Source organism: Sceloporus undulatus, chromosome 4 (assembly GCF_019175285.1).
Source record: "Sceloporus undulatus isolate JIND9_A2432 ecotype Alabama chromosome 4, SceUnd_v1.1, whole genome shotgun sequence".
Lineage (NCBI taxonomy): Eukaryota > Metazoa > Chordata > Lepidosauria > Squamata > Phrynosomatidae > Sceloporus > Sceloporus undulatus.
Genome location: NC_056525.1, coordinates 80,603,848 through 80,629,564, shown reverse-complemented (window position 1 = coordinate 80,629,564; position 25,717 = coordinate 80,603,848). Strand labels below are relative to the sequence as shown.

At 39.2% G+C, this 25,717-nt stretch overlaps 1 protein-coding gene across 1 annotated transcript in view; it reads left to right on the top strand.

Annotated features, from left to right (window-relative positions):
* The window catches only part of FAF1 (Fas associated factor 1), a 251,438-nt gene extending 225,931 nt beyond the window's left edge, over positions 1 to 25,507 (top strand). Inside the window, exons 18-19 of the mRNA XM_042462675.1 lie at positions 4,275 to 4,490; positions 24,365 to 25,507. Coding sequence (XP_042318609.1) covers positions 4,275 to 4,490; positions 24,365 to 24,448 — 300 coding nt within the window. The 3' untranslated portion in view covers positions 24,449 to 25,507. The remainder of the gene's footprint in view (positions 1 to 4,274; positions 4,491 to 24,364) is intronic.
* Positions 25,508 to 25,717: the final 210 nt, after the last annotated feature.

Sequence of the window (25,717 nt, the reverse complement as noted above, 5' to 3'; positions counted from 1 at the left end):
AGCTTTCTTTAGAATTTATATTTCTGTTGAAAAATGTGTATCTTATAGTTAGTACAAAAAAGTTGCCAGTCAACTTTTATTAGTAGAACATCTATCTGCTACTTTACTTTTTGAAAGATAGAGGTGAAAATGTGGAAGAAGGCGTATATAGACTAAGGCCTGAAACAGATGGGCCAAACGACGTGGTTTCTGGATGCATTCAGGGTGTAGCGTTTAGATGACCCCCCCCCCCCGTCCCCGGCTGGAGACCATGCCATCACCAAAGAACCAGGCCAAAAAGGAGCAAGGTTCAGGACTGGTGCTGTGTGCGTGTGGTTGCTGCGGTCCTGTTACAAATAGTGCTGGTGTGGTCCTGCGGTCCTTTTGACTTGTCTCTTTTGGGCTTAAGTGCTTCCTTTCAATCCTTGCCCCAGATATCATAGGTGAATTCATCAAAAGAAAAATCCTTTTTAAATATCTCTTTGTTCCTTTTTAGTTTTTCCTGTTTTATATTATCCTTTTACTTTCCTTAATGGACTTACTGTATTGTAACCTATTTATTTATTTTAAGCCATACATTGGTTCCAAATGGCTTAAGGGATACCATAGTAATCACTGAATCATTGAACTCCAAGATTCCACAGCCTCTGTGGATACAAAGTGTCATAATTTTTTCTGTAGAAAGATCTGGAAAATTATAGATATTTTCTGTAGTGTTCATGCTGTATTTAATGCTTGTTCTGTTTGAAATAACTGGTTAATTACTAACAATAGTCCAAAAAATTGGTGTTTTCACTCCTAGCATAGTAGAACCCACTTGCCTGTATTTCTATAGTGGAATAGTGTCACTTTTATGAGTCATGGAGCAGAGAATCCCCTTACAATTTGGATTGTGTGTTCCACAGCATGTATGTTTTTCCCTCCTGAAATTATAGCATTGCAGCCTTGATCAAAAATGCTAGTGTATAATAGTTTCTTTCCCTTTCTAAAAACTGTACTGTCTGTATAAGCTCAGTATTTTCTTTTGTGATATCCTCTTAACCTGTTTTTCAGATACAATGGCCTTTTGGAAACTGTTTTCTTACACAAAGCTGCAGAACAAGTCCTCATGTCAACCTGTAACCCAACTTCCTCCTTTTAATGCAAATTGCTATAATGGAAAGAAAATGAGGTGTATTTGTATAGTGATACAAAAGCACTGCTAACAATGCTGTTTACTAACACTCCCCATGTTCAAGTATATGGATTACCTATGGCCCATTGTTGTGCAAGAGCGTTTGCTTACATGATGGACTTTCAGTTAAGCCTATATATATGAGATCCAGTCATTCATCTATTCACATACTGAATCTCTTTTTTTTAAACAACAAAACATTGGTTCAGGAATTATTAACTTAACTCTTCCCATCATTGTTCTTCAAATTAGTTGTTTGGTGTGGAATATCCATTGTAAATAGCCATTTTGTGCTGAAACATTAGAAACTGGTTACTGAAGAGAGGGTGGTATTCTTTGCACAGTGAAAACAGCCCTAATGAGCTACTGTTGTTTGTTTTTCTCTGATATAATTGCTTAGGTTCAGTAAATAATGTTGCATCTATTGTACAGCAATGGGAAATGTCAAAACACAAAAATAGAAAGCAGGTGACTCAGTAGAGAAAATGGAAAATTACGCTATAATGTGCCAGTTTTTTTTTTTAAAAAAAACACACACACACAACAATGAAATAAACCCACAAGACAGGTAAAATATAAAAATAATTTGAATACATATTACCCTGACTTTCAACATTTCTTTCTAACAATAAAAGATAATATACTAGGGTTCACTGAGAGGTGCTCTACTTTGGTTCTCAAAGTCTGCTCAGACCACATGTATATTGTTGGGTGTAATCTGTTGTCACAATCCAGAAAACTACATGGCTTGTCCTTCACATGTTGTTGGGTTTTTACATCTGCCCTGACTTCTTGTGTCTTGTGAGTAGCTCTTTTTAAAAACCAAACGGCTTCCATGACATACTTCGTTTTAAGCTTTAAAAATATCAGTATCCTGGAGGGGCAACAAAATCCAAGCATGTGGATAATTCATCACTATTGTTTTAATAAAAATATTTTATATCACACTATGCTGGAGGAGCTCCCTGGACTTTGAGAAAGAGTACATAGCTTGGCTTAAATCCATGCTTTCTCCTGTTTGACCTCTTTTTGTAGCTGTAACTCCTCATTCTTTCAAATATATCTTAAGCTTTAAGTACACCCTAGTACTAAACCCATTTGTCTGGATACATTTTAAGTCATACTTAAGAGTAGAGACCTATTGAAATCAAGAGGACATACATTGATCCCATTGATTTCATGCTTGATCATTCCAAATGATTTCATTAATCAGTCCATACATTCTACAGGCATTAAAATATTTTAAATCAAATAGATTGATACAAAAGTACTGTTTATTTTGCTTCAGTGACAGGACTCCACTCTGACAATATATGCTTAGTTTGGATAATCAGGAAACTTGGTTCAAAATCATTTTATTGCAAGCTTATTTGTAGGGAATGCGGGTGATGAGGTCACACTTAGTTATATTCTCTTGTTGAGAATTTTGCCTGGGAGAAGGTTACAGCATATTAATAAATTAATTAATTTGTCTAAATATTTAATGGATTTGATTTTATGCTTTAAAAAGCAATTTGGCACTTGACAATTATTCCTTCAATCAAAATTTCCTAAGCCCTTTCTGTCCAACAATTAAATTACCTATCACTACTGTGCAGTAAACTATAGGTTTAATAATGTGTTAGAGGAGGATTTGTTTTAATTAGTTGTTTTCTGAGTTATTATTAAGAAATGAATAAAGATGGATGTGTTATTGAGATAGCTAAAACAGTTGTGAGGAAAGAAACTTCTTCAGAAACAGAAGGACAACCTGGATACTTTGAAAACTTTCCTCTAGGGAAAAAGATTTCAGGCATGCTTAAAAAGTAGGAACAAAAAGATGTGATCATATTTCCTCCCTTTACATCCCTCAGGCAGGACTGAGAAGGATCTCCAGTATTACTACTACATCATCATTATCATCATCATCTCATCATCATCTATTTTACTTAAATCCTGCTTTCCCTTGTAGGAGCCCAGGACAGCTAACCATTAAAATAAAAAATACAAATGTTTAAAATTGCATAGTCCTATAATAATAGATTGCAAATTTCTGCTAAACTGCACAGATAATTAACAACATAAGAGAAGTCTAAAAACTTGTAGAATTAGATGCTTTTAAGTGATTTGGGGAAACAACCAGATCTCGAACTGAAACCATAACCAAAAAAGTCCTGCCACATATTGTTAACCTATGTGCCATGCTACTGTGGTTTCCCACAAGCAAAGTCTCTCTAGCTGATCTAAAATGCCAGGTAGGTCAGTCCTCTTTCAGTAAGATGACATGTCTATAGATGAAGTAAGAGACTGGAGTCATGAGGCAGCCAATAGACTCTGTTACTGACCAGGCTGGACATGGGGAGACAATGACTAATATGGATGTGCAAAATTATTTTGAGCTTTAGAGTATTTTATTGATCCTGGGATCAGGGGCCTATTGACACTGCACAATTATAGTGCTATATTCCACTTTAAATGTCATGATAGCATCCTGTAGATTCCTGGGATTTATAGTCTGTGAGACACTTGAATTCTCTGGTTGAGAATTCTAAATTATCCTCCTTAAATTCCAGATCCCAGGATTCCATAAGACTGACCCATGATCATTAAAGTGGAATATGGTACTACTGTATCCCCAAAAAACCAATCTTACAGAGTTTATCACTGTGATTCTGTTTTTATGGATTGCTGCATTGCTCAGAGAGGTACTATAGTAGCACCATTATCCCCCCCCCCAAAAAAAGTGGTAAATTATCTCAAGGGGCATGGGAGTTGCCCCTCTGTTTCTTTTGAACCCAGAGAAGGAAAGAACCTCATATAGATTAGATGTTTAAAAGATGCTAGAACGTGCACATGAAATCATTCTCAATAGAAGTTATCTACCCTTTCTCTAGGAAGCCAGACTGCTTCACATAAATTCATAGAACATGGTCAACTATCTTAATGATTATAAGATGGTTCATGAGATAAGAGCATAAGGTGGCCATCACTCCACTTGCATACTAAGTTAAAATTGTTTTCTTGACAATGACAGCACAAAAAAGTGGCATTCGCAATAACAATGTTACAAAAGGAAATGAGAATGAAGCTGCTCATTCATTTCTGAACCTGAAACTCGTGTTTTGTTTTGTCTATTCTTCAGGCTATTAGACTATCTCTAGAACAGTCTTTGCCTCCAGAGCCAAAGGAGGAGGGCACTGAATCAGTTAGTAAACTGCGTATCCGAACACCCAGTGGAGAATTCTTTGAGCGACGTTTCCTGGCCAACAGCAAACTGCAGGTCGTCTTTGATTTTGTGGCTTCCAAGGGATATCCTTGGGAAGAATTCAAGCTACTAGGGACTTTCCCCAGAAGAGATGTAAGTAAATGAATTTCCTTTGTTTGCTTCTGTTTATTATCATGGTCAATTCAAACTCTGACTTGTTGAGGATATGGAAAATAGTTGTGTGTTCATAGTGTCATTGAATTTGTGAGGGTCTTCAGGGTCATCTCATGCAATCTTTTGCTCAGTTCAAGAATTGTAATGCAGGATAGAACTACAACATATCTAGTGAATGGCTGTTTAGTGTCTTCTTAGGTGTGTCCAATAAAGAATAACTTTGAGGCACTGTTGAAAAGCTTTTTCAGTTTCTCATAGTATGAGCTGAAATCTGCTTCCATGCAATTTCTCCCAATTAGTTATGGGTTTGGCAGCAGTGTGGCTCTCCTTCACAATAACCATATGTAGGCAGCATATATTGGAGTAAAACAGGCCACAACCCTTAACAATTATAGCTGTAAAAGACTTGGCTCCAGCATGGGTTTGGATCCAGGCACCAGTTGACCATCACCTGTCCAATGGATACCAACTCACGCATTCCTCACACTAGGCATCATCCAGGATGACAGACATGGGATTCCACAAGGGTGAAAACCATTGCATGGTTCTTCAACCACTGGGAAATGGGGTAAAGCAAATCAGCTCCAAGGTGGCTGTCTAAGCCCCTCACCAAAGTACAGATCCCAGGATTTCTCAGGGCACAGTTGTGGCAATTAAAGTGGTATCAAACTGCTATAAACTATATACAGTTGACCCTTCCTATCTGTGGGCTTGCCATCCGTGAGTTGGAACATCCATGGATGGCTCCACCTTGTTCTCCTCAATGGTGGCACATGCATGCGGCCACACCAATGTGGCTATGACAACATCACACAGCCATTGAGGAGAACAAGACTTGAGGTTCTGCAGAATTTGCCATCCAGGGTGGGTGGGTGTTGGAACCGAACCCTCATGAATACAAGGGGCCAACTGTAGTATCTGTGATCAGATTTTATACATGGGTTAGAACAGGGGTAGGCAATGAGCCGGGGGCCGGTTGCTGGGTCCCTCAGACAACTGGGTGGGAACCGAAGCCGGGGGGTGGAGCGTTCCACCATCTCTAGGGCCGGAGCTGGCATGCCAGGCGGGACGGACTTGCCACTATCCGGGGGTGGAGCCAACATGGTCCAGGTCAGGGGCGGGGAGTTGTCCAACCGCATCCAGGTGTGGCTGGAGGTCTCCCGCATAATAATAGATAATAATATTTTGCAAGAAGCTACATAGGCATAGCCCAATAAACACATGGAAAAATGCATGCACGACGAACCCTAACGTCGTCTCAAATCCCAGAAAATGAGCAAAGCAAGTTCCACCTGTGGGGGGATTTGTGCAAAGAAGAATACCAAAAGGATAACAACAACTAATAAGTAGTAGCAATATTGTTGCAAGAAATTTGGGAAGCGACATAGGCAAGGCCACAAAACAGCAAAAAAAAACGCATGCCACTGTCATCAACTCCAGAAAAGAGCAAGCAAGTCCATGGTTGGGGGGGGGATTTTGCGAACAGAGAAGATCAAAAGGAAAAAAACAATAAACAATCAACAATAATGATAGCAATATTTGGCAAGAATGCGAAGCGAATCTAGGCAACGCCACAAAACAACAAAAAACGCATGCCACTGTCCTCAAACCACTTTCTTTCTCTCCCTATCCCTTCCTTCCGTTCCTCAACGCCCTCCCGTCACTTCACACCCTCGGCCACCCTCCCTCTCTCTTCTCCCTCCCTCCCTCCCGCTGGAGAAACGGGGGGGACTTCCCTCCCAAAGGGGAGAGGGGAAAAAAAGAGGAGAGGGGATCCACCCGTTCTCTCTCGTCTCTCTCCGCTTCCGCATCTCCCTCACAACCTTCTCTACCACACTTTCCTCTCTCTCTCTCTCCTCGTCCCTCCCACCTCGCCTCCACACCTGTTTCTCTCATCTCCTCTCTCTCTGCCCTCCTCCCTCTTTCCCCCTCCACCTTCTCTCTCTCTTCCTTCCCTCCTCCCTTTCTCTCTCTCTCTTCCCCCTCCCTCCCTTCTCTTCCTCTCCCTCCCCGCCCTCTCTCTCTCTCCTCTCTTCTCCCCCCTCCTCCCCGCCTCTCTCCTCTCTCTCCCTCCCTCCCACCATTTCTCTCTCTCTCTCTCCTCACCCTCCACCCTTTCTCGCTCTCCTCTCTCTCTTCTCTCTCCCTCCCCCTCCCTCCCTCTCTCTTCTCCCCCCCCTCTGTCTCTCCTCCCTCCCTCCCCTCCCTCCCTCCCTCCCTCTCTCTCTCTTTGCCTCCTCCTCCTCCTTCCCCCCGCCCCTCCATTTATAGGAGGGAGGAGGAAGGGTGGAGCCAGTAGGGAGGTGGGTGGAGCCAGGAGGGAGGTGGGCGGCGCCCATTGGAAGGCCTGGTGCGGCTGCTGGAGCCCCGTTTCAGGGCTCCAGAGGCCGCATCAGGCCTCCTAATGGGTGCCGGCATTTTGCCCTTCAAAATGGTGGCGAAGTTCGCGCGAGACTTCGCCGCCATTTTGAAGGGCAAAATCGCAGACGGAGCGGCCCAAATCGGCGGCGATTTCGGCGGCAGGAGGGGCCGGTGGAAAGACGCCTGCGGGCCGGAGGTTGCTGACCTCTGGGTTAGAATTGTCAAGGAGAATTCCTTACTCAACCTTTATGAACACTAGTTTTTGCTGTGATTTATGCTTACTGGAAAAACAATGATTGATCTGATATGTGAATTCCGATTTCAGATGTTCAGCACCCTACCCACTACATTTAACAACTACTGACCTATAGTGGGTACTGTTATATTATGGTACAAATTATTTAGAATATCTCTCCAGTCAAGAGAACTTAAAAGTAAGGCCCCTGTAACTGTTTTGGTGCTGCAATTACTAATATTTCCCTACCAGTAGTGGCAAACAGGTGCTCCTCCAAATGTTAACCATGCTGGGAAGGGCTGGTGGGAGCTGCAGTCCAACACCCCTGGAGGCCTACATGTTTCTTATTCCTATTTTAGACATTCTTTGAATTGTATAGACCATTTTCATCTCAAAACCTGCCAGCATGTTATGCCACGCAGGGATTCTTCAGCAAGTGCAATCCAATGCGTTACAGCTCTATTTCTTCTGTGGTTCTATCATTTCACTTCCATTCCAGTCAAGGGGCTCTCTAAAACAAATAATGGCCACTGCCTGCCTACTCCCTCCCTCCTTCCTTCCCTCCCTCCTTCCCTTATTTCCACATATTCATCAAGAAACAAGGCTCTCTTATTGCTAAATCAATAAGATTCTATAAGATGCTATTGTGTTGTTTTTAGAAAACCAGAATCTGTAATCCTACAAAACAGCTGCCTAATTAAGAAATGAATACTGTACCTTTCCCCAGTCTGGATGATGGTGTTTAGCAGTTGCATAGTACTGTTAGGTAGTTTTTGTTTTAATGACACAGTTAAGGACTTCATACTGGATCCCTTGGAACCCTTTCTGCAAAATCCTGGCTTTTTAATTTCAGTAATCTTTTCTTGGGGAACTGAAGAGGTGCCAGAACTAACTGCATAAGATGCAGCATGATTAAATTGTTATAACTGTTAATCATTTTTAAAATATGCTAAAATATCTCTGTGTTGTACAACAACATTATGGAACTTATTTGCAATCAATCCTGTAATGTTAGTGTGTATTTCTGTACTGATATCAGTTCATCATTCACTTCAGTCCTGAAAGTTTAAGGCAGACAATAGTATTGCATATTTATGCAACCAGAGCGGTGTACAGCTATTAAAAAAACAAATGAGCTGAGCAATTTCTATAGCGTGAAGCAGTGATAATCCAAAGCAGACAAGGCACTACTTTCTATATGTCAGTTGAAGAATAGCAATGAGTTTAACATCTATTGAATGGTTTGGGTTTGGAGTCCATCCACACCCTATGATGACTTACTCACTTACTCGATTCACTCCTGGTCCAAACTTTATAAGTTTGAACTTCTTGCAGAAGCACTATGTTTAGATCTAAATCTCATGGAGTATGAATTGGAAAGATTTATGTACAATAAAAGGTGATTTGCATGATGTGAATCATCTTCTTCTCTGTGATCATCTTCCAAAAGAATAATATAACTGTTTTATTGTTTCAGTTCCTGTTTATTATTATGGTATCAATTTTGGAAAAAATGAATAAAATAAATTGTTGCATTTATATTAATATTTCCTCCTTCAAAATAGCAAAGACAGATGTGTAAACATGCAGATGAACTGACTTATATAGACAGTATAAAATGCCCATGAAAAAATCCCATTACCCGCTAATTAGGTTTATCCCCATTCAAGTATGTAATCTTATTTTCAGTGGAACCAAAGTAAAAAAGCCATTCAGAGATGGTTGTCATATTGCAGATCTTCAACCTTTCTTGAAATTGGCTGAAATAAAAAGCTGAGTGACTAATATACGACTAATACTTTATAAATGTAAACTACATAGAAGGAAAGATCTGGTGAGTGTTAATTTTGTTTTGCCTTTTTTTAAAAAAAAGCATACTTGTAATTATATTACCATAGGAGCAATTTTAGCAGAGAGAGTTATATTATGATTATGGCTTTAATTCCAACTTTATTTAGAACTGTGACTCCATGTTATCAACTGAATTTTGTCTACTTTGGAGCAGAACGGTGTAGCAATGCCATAAAGGCCTATGCCTTTTTATTCAGAGCCATATTCTGCAAGTTTCTGTGTTGGTCTTATTTTAATTCTGTCTGTATAATACCATGGTAGATTATACAACTCAAGGAAGTTTGTTACAGGTATCTTGTCATCATCAGCCAGGCTTGGAATCATAACTTTGGACAGTCAAGCTCTCTGGCAGCCATGTTAGATTTGCCAAATGAGATGTGCATTAGTTTACACATAGAAAATAATAATAATAATAATAATAATAATAATAATAATAATAATAATCTAAAACACCACAACCATGGTCTTCATTTAAATACTGCAAACCTATCACTAAAAGTAAAAAATCACACACTACACAAAAATGAATATTAAATAATTACATATTTTTTGAACGGGGTGTAATTTATACTGCTAGTGATAGATTTATTTATATGTAGATTATGGTTGTGTTGTGTTAGAATGTGTAACCATTTTACAAATGTATAAATATATATACAGTGGGTCCACGTTACCCGTTGGGGTTTGGTTTTTGATAACAAAATCCGTGGATGCTCAATTCCCATTAAATACAGTGGCAGAGCAAAATGGTGTCCCTTATATAAAATGGAAAATCAAGGTTTGCTATTTGGAATTTATATGTTTTATGAATATTTTCAAGCCGTGGAGGCTTGGATGAATCCATGGATTTAAAAAAATCAGCGTATAAGGAGGGCTGAATGTATTTATACCCTAACCTTTGTTAATCAACTTCAAGAGGTGAGCTAAACAGTTCTTCCCACAATCACAGGTTCGATGTCAATTCGAACATTTTTAAACAACCGCTCTTAAATTCTTGTTGGTTGGTAAATCTTCGTTAGTAAGTAACCTAATATATACCAAGAAGTAGACTAACAATAGTTTATATAGAGAGGTCCTGTAGCCCCTTTAGACTAACTGAAAGAAAGAAGTTGGCAGCATGAGCTTTCGTAGACTTCAGTCTACTTCCTCAGATGCATTTGGTGGAGGCTTTATGAAATGCATCTGAGGTGGTAGACTGAAGTCTACGAAAGCTGATGCTGCCAACTTCTTCCTTTCAGTGAGTCTCAAAGGTGCTACAAGATCTCTCTACATACTGATACTGCAGACTAACACAGCTATCTCTTTGAATAGTTTACACACACACACACACACACACACACTTGTAATATTGCAGAAAACGCAAACCTAACGGGACCCTTGAGACCACTGTGGAACAAACACTCAGAAAAGCCGCAAATGCATCTCTGTGATAGGCATAATAATTAAACACTATTATTATTATTATTATTATTATTATTATTTCTACTCCACATCTCCAATAAGATCGAGGCAGCTTACAATAATAAAATCCATACAATATTATAAAGTAAATCCCTTCTTAAAACAAATCAACATAATAATTCCAACATGACAATAATAAAATACAATTAAAATAATTAAAACAATTAGAGACAGGAAACAGGACATCTTGGGGTAGTCACTAGGATGGTCCATATCAGTGGGGTGACTGATTCAGTTATTCAGGGAAGACCTGCCCAGAAAAGATCTGTCTTGATAGCCTTTTTAAAGCAGTCAAGATTGGTAATATGTTGGATCTCCTCCGACAGGCCATTCCATAATTTTGGAGCGTCAGATGAAAAGGCCCTCTGGGTAACCGCAGCCAACCTAGTCTTTCTTGGCTGCAGTAAATTTTTCCCAGAGGACCTAAGTGTGTGGCACGGATTATATGGAAGAGGGCGATCTGGCAGGTATGCTGGACCCAGGCCATGAAGGGTTTTAAAGGTCATCACCAACACCTTGTACTGTGCCTGGAAACTAATGGGCAGCCAGTGAAGAGATTTTAAAATCAGTGTTATATGGTCACTTCTAGATCTCCAGGTGACTAATCTGGCCACCATGTTTTGAACTAATTTAAGTTTCTGGACTAGGCACAAGGGTAGCCCCATGTAGAGTGCATTACAGAAGTTGTGAAGTTACCAGAGTATGTACCACAGTTTCCAGGTCCCCTGGCTCCAGGAAAGGACGCAGCTGGCATATCAGCCGAAGCTGATAACAAGCACTTCTGGCCATCACATCTGTCTATCTAGAAATATCATATATCAGTCTATCTGCAGCTGTAGGGGCTAGCAGCAAAGTACTGGTTGAAGATGGCAGGTAATATTTAGTGAATTTGGGAATTAATATTTCTGTTCCAAAGCAGAGAGGTGGGGGAGGGGGAAAACTGGTGGTAGCAACGTTCTCAGAACCTCCCAGAAAATATACCTATTCTACCAGTGTCACTCCCAGAAACATCTTCAGCACTATTTAAACTAATGCTCCCCCTCCTGCTGTGTGATCCCAGCCAATCAGGGATCATGTACACAATGTGACATTAGCATATCAAGTAGTCAGAATTAGCTACATAGTGATATCACTGAAGGCAATCAAAGCCCTTTCATGTCATCCTCAGTTTGAACAGAGGAGCAAGAAAGGATGCACACTTGATTTAGCATATTTGATTTAATTCTCCATCGTTGAAGAAGTAGGTGTGCAAAAGTTGAATCATGCCATGCTGGTGATCATACCGCCTGCCTCTGCAGCAAAATTGAAACATTTTTTCAGTTGCTGCTAACATGTTTCCCTTTCTTCTCTCCATTCTCTCCCCCCTTACTGAAAAGTAAGATTACTTTTTGGGATTCTCTAAAGTATTTGTAAAAATCAGTTCCACATTCAGCTCAGTTCCAATAGCATGGGTTCCTGTAATTAACTTTATTGTTCATTCTGCATCATGGTTGGAAGCAGGTTAATATGCTTTATTTGAATATGTCACTTTTTTTACCTTTGCAATCTGGGTATTGCACTGACAAATATCACTGAAAACCCTAAGAACTCGATTCAGTGCACTGAAAATCAGACACAGGATTGGTTCCTTTATCATAGATAGTATAAGAGCTAAAATGTTTGAGCTTTTTGAGATTGCTCGAAATTCAATACACTGCTTTGACAAGATGGTTTGTCAGTAGCAAAATATATGAATAAAATCACAAAGCCGGGTATCCCAATAAAATATTGAAATAGGTTCACTTCTCCAGTAAATATGAATTCATTAATTCCTCTTTATCCATTCCAATCACTTTCACAGATATCCTTGGCTGACAAAGTCAGTATCATAACTCTATTGTAAATACAAACTTCTAACATTGAGTAAATAGTAAGATTAACCTTTTCTACAGATAACTTGTAGTTCTTAAAACAGCAGTGACATTCCTGAGCACTGGTGAACATGCAACAGCAAGTTACTGGAACTGTGTTTTTCACTGCTTACATTTTTCTATGTAACCAGTATTTTACTTTTGTATGTAGCTATGTATTTTACTTCTATGTCAGTTTCTGTAGAAGAACACATCAACAGTAGTAATACTTCTAATAATATTCACATAATTATCATGTTTTTGGTGCCACATCAAGACATTTCTCCTCTCCTAGGCATTCCATGTGTTGTTAACCATTACATGATGTGACAGTAAGGCTGCATCCACACTGTAGAAATAATCCAATTTGAAACCACTTTAACTGCCATGGCTCAGTGCTATGGAATTCTGGGGACTGTAGATTGTTGTAGCACCAGAGCTTTCTGACAGATTTAGGGACTCAAGGCAGCTAGTAGCAAATTTAAAACAGTACAAGTTCAAAACAATATAAGCAATTTTTAAAAGTTAAAAACACTACACATTAAACATTAAAATGTATTAAATATTGGATACAAGCATTGAAATCTGAATTACACAGCATTTAAAAGCCTAACCCTCATCAGTTCAAAAAAGCTGGATGGCACAAGAATGTTTTACCTGCACCAACAGGAGAGCAGGGATGGGGCCAAGCTGGCTTCTCTAGGGAGGGAGTTCCAAAGCTTAGGAGCAGCCTCCAAGAAGGCCCTGTCCCTTGTTCCCACCAAAAGAGTCTGAGAGGTTAGTGGGACAGAGAGAATAGCCTCTCCTGATGATCTTAGTGCTGTTGTGTAAAGGTAGACTAAGGGGGTGTACAGACCGGCCATTAGGTTTTAAAAAAATAATTGTGGCTTTTGTTTGCATACTTAAGACTGTTTTGACAGGATAGGAGATTGTGGGAAGATGGAGTGCAGAAAGAACTGGGTTTTAAGATGGATGAGAGGGGGAGTTTTAGGACTCAAACTGAGGAATTGTGGTGGGAAATAGGGAAAGGGAGGTATGAGCCAGAACTATTGGCAGGAAAGGATACTTCAGTATGCATGTTGGAGGGGGATAGTGCTATTCTACAGGGGGTGTTCCACAATGTGGATTGGTGCCTAAATAAACCAACAGGCATGGAAAACATGCAAGGGTAGGTGTGTTGGCAATTTAACAAATCCAAACAAAATTCCATCAGTGATACCTTTATTGGCCAACCGAAGTGCACAGTATACTTGGTGCAAGCTTTTGAAGCTCCACAGGCTTCTTCATCAGGCACGATGTTACAAACCAAACAGGAGGGGGGGGGGGGGGGCAAATGGGGGGTTTTGGATGCCTCCCTGTTGTTTCAGTCCTTAGTAAAGATGTTATAATGGGAAAGATGTCTTTTGTCCTTTACTAAGGACTTAAACAACATGCAGGCATCTGACTAACATCTCCATTTTTTTTACTTCTGTTGAGTTTTTAACATCTTGCCTGATGAAGAGGCCCATGGAGCATTGAAAGCTTGAAACAAGAACATTGTGCATTTAGGTTGGCCAATAAAGATATCAACAGCCATGTAGTTAGCCTGCTTTCGCATTGTGAATGGAAGGGGGAGAGGAGGAAGATCAGGCCTGACTATTGTAATCCCAGGATTGAAGTGAGGTCTTATCACACCTGGAGTTTTTTTTAAGCAGTTCAGTCACACAAGAGATCAGAGGTGTGATAAGACCATGTTTTCAAAGACATATGTTCCTGTTTCCTTTCATAACGCAATTGCGACGAGACTGGTGTGATAATGTCCTATATGTCTACTCAGAAATTTCAGTGGGAATACTCAACTGTGGATTCTGGTACAGTTTCAAAGCACAATTTAGCTGCACAGTATAAAGCTCTTCTTACCCACATGTACAGGTAAATGGCCCTGTGATTAGCTGAGTGGTTTAAAACAGTTCTTCTCAGGCTATCTGATGTGGCGGATTGGCAAATCTTTGTCCAGTGTGCCAGAGACCAGCACTAAATTGGTTTCCATTGGTTACAAATGTTTGTTTCTTTCCTGAAGGTTGCCAGGGACCAGCAGCAAATGGCTCAGAGATTAGTCCCGGTCCAGGAACCACTACTTTTGAGTAGCCCTGATTTAGGAGAGAAGACTAGAAGGACCTGAAAGAGAAGTAAATTACAGCTCTAAGTGAAGATTACTATGTATCTGAGATGAGAATGGGATTAAGGGTGATCAGATAATTCAATATATAATGAAAGAAATCTACAAAGCAGGCAAAAATGGTAGGAATTCATACAGACCCATTAGGAAAAAAATCTAAACTAAAGAGAAGGATAATACCTTTATGAGGCCCACCTAAAAGGTCACAGGGACATGAACAAATGATGGGAAAAACTTGAAAGCTTTCTCATTCTTTGTGATCTTTCCATTGGCCCTTCTAAAGGTGTCACCCAACTGTTTCTTTTGGATATTTTTCTAGTTAAATCTTCTTATTGCCAAGATGACATGACACCTTCGATGACCAATCCAAAGAGGTTATGGCCCTGGGTTTTGTATGACATTTCAAGCATGGGACATGACCCCTTTACATCTCCCAGGAGCACTGGCATGTCTTAATAATCTGCACCTGCAGGTTTCTTTTGTAATCAGAATTAAATCCTGTATATTTTCTTTCTGCCCTGCATTTCCTCTTTATGTGTACATCAGTGAAATCCATTTATTGGAGAATGCATCCTTTACAGACTATGTACTGGAGACTTAAGCTCTTTATTTACTGTATCTGGAGACCTTAGTAAGCTAAGACTTCTACAGTATTTCACATTTATTTATCTGAGCTATAGCTTAGGATCAGGTGGCAGCTAAGTCACTTAAGGTTATTCAAATGCATTTAAAATGTTGCTTAATAATTCAGAACCAGTTTGCTCTGTTTAGAGTATTACGTTTTTTAAAATCCCTTTAATTAGTCAATTCCAATGGCAGTTTAAATAAACAAGAAGGGGGGATCTGTTTCTCTCCCTTCCTCTTCAAAACAGTAGTTAAAATGAATTTAATCTAACTGAAAGAGTACAGTGCATCCAGTCAAGAGAAGGATTTAGGACCAGATTGTGTCTGGTGATTGCATGGCTGTAAAAGATAGGTGAGGGATTAAGAACACTTCTAGCTTCATCCTTCTTCCCTTTTCTTGGTTTTAATTTTGGTTAGGAACAGATGTTGATATTGGTATTTTGTATGCCCTGTGTACTAGAGATGGGAGCTTGATATGTCAAGAAGCAAGAGGCTGTGTTGCAAAGTATAACTGTATTTCTGAATACAAGAATAGCTGTCCATCTAGACCAACATTCTGAACCAACTGTCCAGATGCCTCTGGTAGCTCACAAGCAGGATATAAAGGTCCCCTTCTTTGTTCCTGGGATTCAGGCATACTGCTCTTGAACATGGAGATTGAGTTTTGCTTTTGCAGCTCATTGCCACTAATTGATCTGTCTTCCATCAATTTATTTATTTATTTACATCTCCCTATGAGATGTAAACCTAATGAGTTTTCCACATTTAATTACATGTTGTGTGACACAAATCTTTTTTTGTTTGCCTTGAAACTACTGCCAAACAGTAAAATCATTTACTAGAAAATCCCACGTCCTTTCCAGGCCTTTTTTTTTATTTTATAATTTTATAGTTTCTCCCTTACCCAGATATATCACAATCCTATGCATGACTGCTGAGAAATAGGTTTCATTAATAGGATTTAGTCCCTGATACATATAGATAGGATAGTGGGGTGAGTTTATCATTTTTATTTTCTAAATTACTTTCAAAGCTGAAAAGGAGGCATCTTCAATTGGCAGTCATTTCTCAGGAAATGACCAGCTATGAATGCCAAATACTACAGACAGCTGTCTACAAGATGAAAGTATGCTGTTCAAGTGTGCCACTGGTCTCTTCTTTCTCCCAGCCACCCCCAATTTTCACTATAGTCTTTTCTCTCAACTGGTTTCAAACTTTATTTGATTAATGTGATGTCTGATCATTTCTAGATATCTAGATGCTGGGGCAAGCTGCCTCTTTAAGTCATCTATTAAAACACTCATATGTGTGTGTGTGTGTGTGTGTGTACATAACTATTTTCTCATGTTTAGCTTTTATTTTATGAATTTTTGCTAGAAGAAAGAAAGTGTAGTAGTAAAAAATGCCAACAAATAGCCTTGGCAACATTAAGATATTAACATTGCTGTGTCTGCTAACTAGAAAATTTAATGATCCCCTGCTGTTTTGGTAATTGGACAAGTAAATGCATCCTAATAAGGCTCTGATCCATAGTGATCCTTCAGCCCAAGCCCTATTCATTCCAATGAGGTTTGCACTGCCTGTATTCTTTAAGAATCTGTAAATTACTAAGGTATTTTTGTATACATGTTATTGATTTAATCTGTATGTCAGTCAGTCATATTGTAGCATCTGGACTTCTTGTATGCACCACTGATAATTGTAAATGTGCTTTCAAAGGAATGCCCATCCCTTCTTATCATGCAATCTATATTCAGTGCTTTGTGTCTCATAGTCTGGTATAAATATTTTTGTGCAGCTTTTTTTTAATAGTTAAAAGCAGATAAAGTAAATTCATTTCTTACATCGGGGTGAACAACTTGTGGCTCTCCAGATGCTGTTTGGTGTGTAACACTGATCAGCTGTTCAGCAACAATATACCAAATGGTGAAGATTGATGGAAATTACAGTCCAACGTAGGTGGAGAGGCCACAGTTTGTTCACCACTGAGAATATTTTCATGCCTGGAAAATTGAGGTAAGGCCATTTTTTTCCTGTCCCTTAAAATGCAAATATATTAATTGTCAAAATGAAATCATTTAGAAATCTGTAAAATTGGTGTTTAGAATGCTAACCTTAAATAACAGAGGAAACTGTGACATTCGATTTAGAATTCATTTGAGAAGGGCACAGAATTCAAAAGTACTTAGATTGAAATTATGCATCACTGAATATACAATTTATTCATTATTTATTCAGTCACTGATTTAAAGGCTTAAATTCTGTGTACCAGCATCCAGATTTTTGGCATCTCCTGCTCTGTTCTGCAGCCTTTCTGGGCACTGGAAACCTGCTCCAACACACCATAGAAGTGTGTTATTAAGGTTTTGGGGACAGAAATTATACCCATCTTGCTACTATTCATTGAATACATATTGCCACAAGTAACATATTTGAGATGACAAGCATATTTAAATAACTGAAAGATGTCATGTAGAAAGTGGAACAAGCTTGTTTTCTGCTACTCCAAAGACTTGAACAGGAACCAATGGATTAAAATTACAAGAAAAGATATTTCACCAAAACATTAGGAAGAACTTCTTGACTGTAACAGCTATTCAGCAGGGGAATATACTATTTTAGAGGGTGGTAGAGTCACCTTCTTTGGAGAGGTTGAATGGCCATTTTTCTGAGTGCTTTAGTTGTTTGTCCCTATATAGCAGGGACTTGGACTAGCTGGCCCTTGAAGCCTCTTCTAGCTGTATGAAGCTAAGTACCTTGATAGGATGGATACTTTCCAAAGTCTGATGAATAAAAGAAGTCCTGTTTTGAAAGACGAGCACTGTTGTGAACCATTTGCAGAAATCTCTGCATGCAAAACCAGTGATTTTCCCACCAGTGGATGCAAACCAATTTAGTCTTTCTTAGAATAGATTCACTGTGTGTCTATTCTTACTATTAGGCGAAGCAAGGCAGTCAACTCAGACATGGAAAGGGCACTAGCAGCAGCCCCTGGATATTCCCGTCTGTTGGAGAACAGAGTTTTAAGTTCTCTGTTGGAGAACAGAGTTTTAGCCTGCCCTGCACTTCTAAGTTAGCCTGCTGCTCTCAAGTGAGATGGGAGTCACTATTCTATCATCAGTACTAAATAAGATCCAGTTGCTGGTCTATTCAGCCTCTACAAATGGAATGGGGGGGGGGATCTTCTCTTTTACCTTAGGAGGAAACTGTCTTGGAATGACCCTGACCCTTTAAAATCCATCAGTCATGACCTACTTAAGTCCCAATTATTTCATTGGTTCTACTACTAAGTATGAGCAAGTTGGTGCTGTTTAAATTAAATATCCTCAATATATTGCCTGTACTAAAAAAAAAATCAGTAACATTATTTAATTACAAGCAAGTTGATGGTTTGCTGCCGTTATAAATATGCTTGTTAGCTATAACCACCAGAACAATTCATTTTAGTTAACCAACTTGTTTTAAAGTCCTGAGTTGTGATCAGCACTATAAACTTCTTAACCTAAAATACCTTTGTTTTGTTTTCTCACTGCTTCATAATTTTTCTGAAGTACAAATAAAAACCACTGGCACATCAGAATAGCTAAATCACTGTACACGTCTTCTATGTATGTGCGTGTGTATAGAACCTATTTGAAACTACAAAATTTAACTATAGAATCTATAGTACAGGGAGGTTATTAATTTATCAGACAGGAATGGATTTACTGATCTTGTTTTTATCAGACTGTGATAACACATCTATTTTTAAAAAGTTTTAAAATCCTTCACCAGGTGTGCATTTAAATGATTCTTAAAGCACTTATGCCTTGATAAAGAGATTAGGAAAGAAAGTTAAAGGATTCTTTGTCCGCTAGATTCATTAGCGTAATTCATGCATGTGTAAAAGGAAAAGGAAGTTTGCCTACTTAAGTAGAGCCTGTTCTCAGGTTATAACAAAAATGATAACTATGATCCTGGCTACTCATGTTATACTTAAAATATAAAATATATCACTGCTTGAAATGCCCAGACTGGGCTTTTTGCCTTTATTTCACCTTACATTATTTTTCTGGACTAGGATGCAAAATCAGCTGCATCTAGTGAACAGTCAAAGGTCTTTTTAACATGATGTGATTATTTAACACTATGCAAAGGGTCAGCTAAGGTGATCGTCCAAAAATGATTTTGAATAGGAAAACCTGTATTAGGTACAGTATTAGAAATCTGTGGGAGTAGACACAACCATTAGACTGAATAGAAGCCAGTCCAGTTGTGGGCGGGGCTTGTTGCATGTTGGGGGAAAGCACGTGGATAGGCACACAGTATCCCTCGTGGGAAACAAACTTATATGGCTTGAGCAGTAACAACAGTACTTTAATGTAAATTTCCCTTCACCAAAACAAGTCCACAACAACTCAAAAGTCTCCATTCCCCAAACCCTTTGCCTATTCCAAAGATAGACTTCTGCAGGGCTGGAGGTTCTATTGGGAGATGGGCTGAGTCTCTTCAGGCCCCTGTCGTCTTCCACCCGAATGTTTCTCTAAGGGCTCCACATCCGCTTTCTCACGCTCTTTGGGGATAGGTCCTACCTCCCACTTTTCACCTTTACAATCCCACCACTGACCTTCCAAGTTCCCCCTTCGGGGTAAACTCCATTCCTCTGAGTCTTGGAGTGTAAAGTCCCCTTCCACCTGAGGGCTCCTCAACACCACCTCCTGGTGCAGTCCTCTTCCTCCAGAGCGCCTTTGGAGAGGAGCTGGGGTCCTGTGCCGCTGTGGGCTCCTTTTTACTATCGCTGTCCCTTTCGCAGCCACCACTTCCCGGTCTCCTCTTCCGCATCCCACTCTCCCCGTGCCTCTCTGCCCCTCTCTTCTTATACCCTCTGGGTTTTCTCCTTGCTCCTCCCTCTGTTCCTCATTTCCTCCTGCCTCTGGCCCCTCCTCCCTCTTTACTGAGTCTTCTCTATCCACCTGGCCCCCATTAGCCCCTCTAGCTCTCTCTTCCTCAATATCCACCTCACTACACCAGTTCTAGAAAACATTGTGAGTGAAATCATGATCCACAGAAAGACATGGGAGTTTTTCTGATGATTTCTGTTGGCACCCAGGTTGCTGCCAGTCTTCTACTGTAACTTAAGTAGACTCACCATAAGTATGGTGCTTGGGAATGGGCCGTCAAAACAGGGATCCCCTCTGCCATCTTGATGGTTGTCTGCTTAACAGTGGAGACGGGCACTGAGAATATATCAGCTGCTGGTCACTTAGCAATTCCAGTGTGGTTCAGAATTTTCTTTCTTTGGGTTTGATTTTTCCTGGATACAAATCCATTTTACAGTACATAATAGCAGTAGGCTGGTGGTAGATTAGAAAACCTGGAATAATTTTAGCTAGTTTAGCTGACAGTGTCTTTAAACCTTAACATGGAATACTTACTGCAAAAGATGGAGTCTGTTGCCAGCACAGAAAATGGTGGTAACTTTGTGTGTTATTCAGCAATACAAACAATAAACATGGTTCTGCTTTCTGATACTACATTTTCTTCCATAACATGTATACTATTTGTATTTTTTGTTCCATAAGAAGAAAGAAGATTAACACATTTGTTAAGTGTTATTTAACTGTGGCGAGAGCAGTGTGTACATTGGAACCATACCTTTTTCCAGGGTTGGATGCAGTTTAGCAAATGTCTCCCACAATCCACCCATTAGAACAGTGGGGTGGCAACCTCAGGCAGCAGAGCTGTGTGTGCCTCACAGCCTCCCTTGTACTCCCTATGCTAAGTTACTGCCCTCATTTGCAGTAGGGGCTTTCCTGTATTGTATCATTAAATGATCAGCCTGATCAATTTTTTGTACATGTGAAAGTGCTATTTTATCTGAGGCAAAGTTTCTTGGGTGAGCCCTTGACAGTAAAATTGTCTACAAATGTAGTCAGGAATAATTCTTGATGATTTCAGTAGTGCAAGGTAACTGGCATAGGACTGCAGCCTCAATCTAATAAACATTGGCTTCTTGAATAAATAGCAGAGCAAAGCAATTTTTAGCATTGGTGTTAATGTGAGGTACAGTGGGTGTCACCAGGTTCAGGGAGGCTGCCAGGGGGTTGGCAGTGGCCAAAAGGTCACACTTGGTTCTCTCCCTCACCACAGTGACATAGGTCTCCTCAGGAGGAGTCCCCAGACACTACTGCAAAGCTGAGAGGGGCACACTCAAGCCTCTCCTTTGCTACCTCAGTGAAGCTGGGATGCATGCAGCAGGAGAAGGGCCCAACCAGGTGTCACCCACTTCCAGGGTGTCACCCAGTTCAGACCACTCCCCCCAGCTCCCTAATGATGCCACTGGGGAGGTATATGTGTGTGTGACAGAAAACTTTGTGAAATACTTTGTGAAATCGGGGTGTGGTGGAAAGCAGTTATCAGAATATTGTAATGTGAAATATTCTATAAAGAACAATCTTATGATTTTTATTTATTTATTTTGCATAATGCTTTGCTTTCAGGATCTCCCAAGATTGAAAGTGGGAAGGCACCTGGTATTTGGGGTCTTTGTGTCCTTCTGTTGCACTCATTTCAATACAGGATGATACAAAGCAACTAGGGGATCCCATGTTCCAGTTAATGTGGGACTTCCTGGTTCATTTATTACCTTGTGTCTTTATCAGAAAGTGGTGAGAGGGATGTGGGTGGGGAAGGGGTCCATGGGCATGAAGACCCACTCTCAATGCCACCCGTGATACAAACTGCCTCAAAAGGCCCAGACCTGAGACTTGTTTCCAGTTCTGTTTTCAGCTGCTGCTGTTTTAGTTATTTTGCTTGCCATCTAGCGCATGTCTTGTGGTCAGAAGAATGATAATAACGCTTCTGTTTTCCATGCTACAGCAACATATTTACATACCACAAATAACAAAGTAAATGCTGCTGACGGGATCTGGCGTGATAATTAAGTACAATGGCGACCCATATGAACAGAAAATGCCAGGGAGCTAAAACAAAGCAACAACAGCTTTGTTTGTTGACAGATGTAAGAGCCATATTGTTAGTTAATTGGGTAACCGTGTAAACATTTGCAAACTGTGCAGTCCCTAGGTGAATTAGAAAATCAGCAGGCACTTTAAAATCAAAGGTGAAAGGCAGCAAACCTCTTCTTAGCACAGGTACGTAACTAACCTCCAAAGTTGAAAACACTTGAGAAAAGGGCATCATTCATAGTTGTTATTAAGGGTAACCTGAGTTTGCAAACCCTAGAGTTCTGATTAGGATGTGCATCCTTAATTACACTCAAGTGAATAATAGGTTTCCATCTGGTTACAGTCTGGAGGATAGTGTTCATTAACCCAGCCTTGCTTTTCAATCCAGTTTTTGCCTGATACACAGAAGACATTCTCGCTCTACTTACCTTTTCTTGATTTTGCAATAAAGGGGTTGTGGGATTTGGAGAATGAGTGGATTTAATTAGATACAGACTTGAACTGAACATAGAAAGTAAATTGCTTTTCTCAGGTGCACTGTACCTCTTGGTCAGAGAATGGTTCGCCACTCTAGCAGAGAAGTGTGAAGGCTTTAAATATGAAACAAAACACTTCAGGGGTATGCTTCTTTGATTGCAAACTAATATTCAGCATTGTGGCAGTTTATTTTATGAGACAATAAGTTAGTACAATTTTACTATGATCAAACATATTATGAGACATTTCCTTCTTGCTCATTTTGAGTTGCATTTTTTCCAGAAATCTGGTTTTTAAACACAACATGATGTAACTTGCACACATTTATCTCATTTTACTGAATTTCTGATCTATCCTGGGGACACAGTCTAAGAAAAAGCAAAGGTGCTAGAAGAGTTTATTCTTGTTCTGAATTCAAACACACACACACCCCAACTAAAATTATATGAACAGTGTTAATATTGATTACCATTTATGCAGCAATGTAAGTCCTGTTCAAGGGTTCATTTGAATATGTGTTGGAAGGCTAAAACTAGAAATGAGACTGCCTCTCCCATGTACCCAAGCATCCATCTGAAGAAGGCTTTGTGTTTGCATTTAGTTGAATATGGATGCAGAGTACTTGTGATTGGGAGCCTTACCTTACCAGGGTTCCTGATTGTGGGAGCTCTGTAACCATGTTCAGATTAATGTGGCCACAAAGCTCTATTCAAACCTTTGGATATTTATAAAGCAGCCATTATTTTCTAGTGCATGTTTTCACCATAACAGTAATGCAATAATCCATTTGTAATCTCCCAGTGGCAAAGCATTTTGTTTATACTTTAAAAACAAAAGTAAATCCAGTTTATCAAAACAGTTATTTTATTGTTTCAGGTGGTCATGGTCATCAAACTCAAATTGCAATATGACTAGAAAAGGGCACTTCCTAGTTATTCTGACACTTTAGATGCAGGATATGCAGTATCCATATTTTTACCCAGTTCTTTGTGATTCCTTCTCATAGTATGGTGTGTTTTAAATGTCTCACTAGATAGTACGTAATTATAAATCATGTAACCACGTTTTATAGATAAGGGTAATTCATTTATTCACTCTCCTTCATAGCAATAGAATGTCCAATGACATATCTTTTTAACAAATATTTTAAAGCTAGATGAAACTACAGGAAAGCTATCCCCCCTCTCCCCGAGTCATATTAAAATAATAATACCAATGAATTTTAAGCAGGCAGGGAGGTGGTTTGTGGAGCTAAACTAGAATGTTTAATAATTATCTCTGACATTCTTTCAAAATGAAGTTAAAATAATCAAATGCTGTATCACCTATTTATATACTTTGAACACACTTTAAATTATTTGAATACTTCTAGTCTATGTAGAATACAGTGTCAGACAGATCATTCCGTCCCCTGTAGCTGTAATATTCCAATACCCCTACACAAATGACATCTGCATTCACAAATGCTGTGAGGTTCTTGTCCTTAGGGCTGGAGTGTGGCTTTGGTGCAACTTCTGGATTCTTAAGACGCATGCATCATTGAAACACCATACCTCCACTGTGACTCGAAGCAGCTTTATTTTGGCTGTCTGTAACAGGTCAAAGTAAGACAGCTCTTGGCAGGTGGAGATTTGGGATACAGTTAATAATTAGCCTATATTTTAATTGCTATTCACTGCAAATGTGTACACCCACCTATTATTATACTATTAGGCTGCTGTTTTGTGGGGTCTGATGAACCAAATGGAAAAGGAATCAGAATGGATATTAGTTTGATTCTCAAAATGTATCAGACATTTATCTTTACTTGTTTTTTTTCAGATTTTCCTGTTCTTTTTTTATCTTCACAGGTGACCCAGCTGGATCCAAATAAATCATTACTGGAGTTAAAATTGTACCCTCAAGAAACACTTTTCCTAGAGGCAAAAGAATAGGTGAACCCATACTGGAGGACTAAATAATCCTTTGAATAACGAATGAGGCACGGCGAATGCTTTATCCAAATCACCGTGTGCTATCATTTAACTCAAAAAATCAATGTCAAACTCTGCCTCTTTCAAGAAGCTGGGAAGAAAGAATAAACATAGCTCCTTTAAAAGTTTCCCATACATGAGTATGTGTCTCCAACCTCATTTAAATGAGCAGAGAAAAATAATCTGCTGTAAACACTGAACACTATGACTTTATTGCTCACTTACCATCTGGCTTTTGTTATAATTAATGCACTGTTAAAATGTGAGTGATTGTCAAGTAGAATTTTTACTCCTCAATTACCCCCCCTTTTCACCAAGAATTCTTGGACATTTCTGCCTGTACTTTTGACACTAGAATACTGTATATTTGATATCTCGCTGAACCAGTGCTCTCATATATGTGCATTTTCTTCCTGTGTTTGAATTTCTACTCCACCACCTAATTTTTTAAAAAGGCAGAAAATCAGTAAATGGGACATTTTCAGCCTTGGAGATTTAACAGTATTGTAGTAGTAGAAAGCAGAGATCTTTTCTGTTGTTGTTGGTACTTTCTGACTCCTTTCATAAGATGTAAGGTTTTGTTTGGAGAATATAGTTTGACATATATGCAAGATATTTATTTACTGATTTTGATTCTTATATTTTTGCTTTGGATCTCAGTTCAGATTTTGTTTAGGAAGTATTTTCCATTGCGCTGCAGTGTGCCGAACTGCTGATGATGTGATTATCTAAATAATGTTCAGACATGGGCCAGAACCAAATAACTGGTATCTAGCAGACTGTTCAGGATAAGCAGATATCGACTAGTGGCTTCTAAAATGTTCCAAATAGCAGACACAAAAATTCTTTGCTCATCATTGTGAAAAAAATTGGGGGGCCTATTTTCTTTTCTTTTCTTTACTTTACTTTTATTTTCTTTTTGCTTTGTTTCATTCTCACACTTGTTTGTATTATTTTTTCTGCTGTTTTTAAGCACCTTGTTTATTTCACCAAACAATAAAAATGTAAAATTACAGTGTATTAAGAAATCTTCCTCATTGCATATTTTATAATTGTTCTTTTCTAAGAAATATGTACCTATGTCTAGGGATCTGGATCTATAGAAACCAAGTGTGCATATTAGTTGCCTAAAAGTATGTCAAAATAGTTTTGTAAGCATTTTTAAAATATAAACTACAAATCTCTAGGCTTAGAGTGTGATATACAGAAGCACCATGAGAACACCAGCTG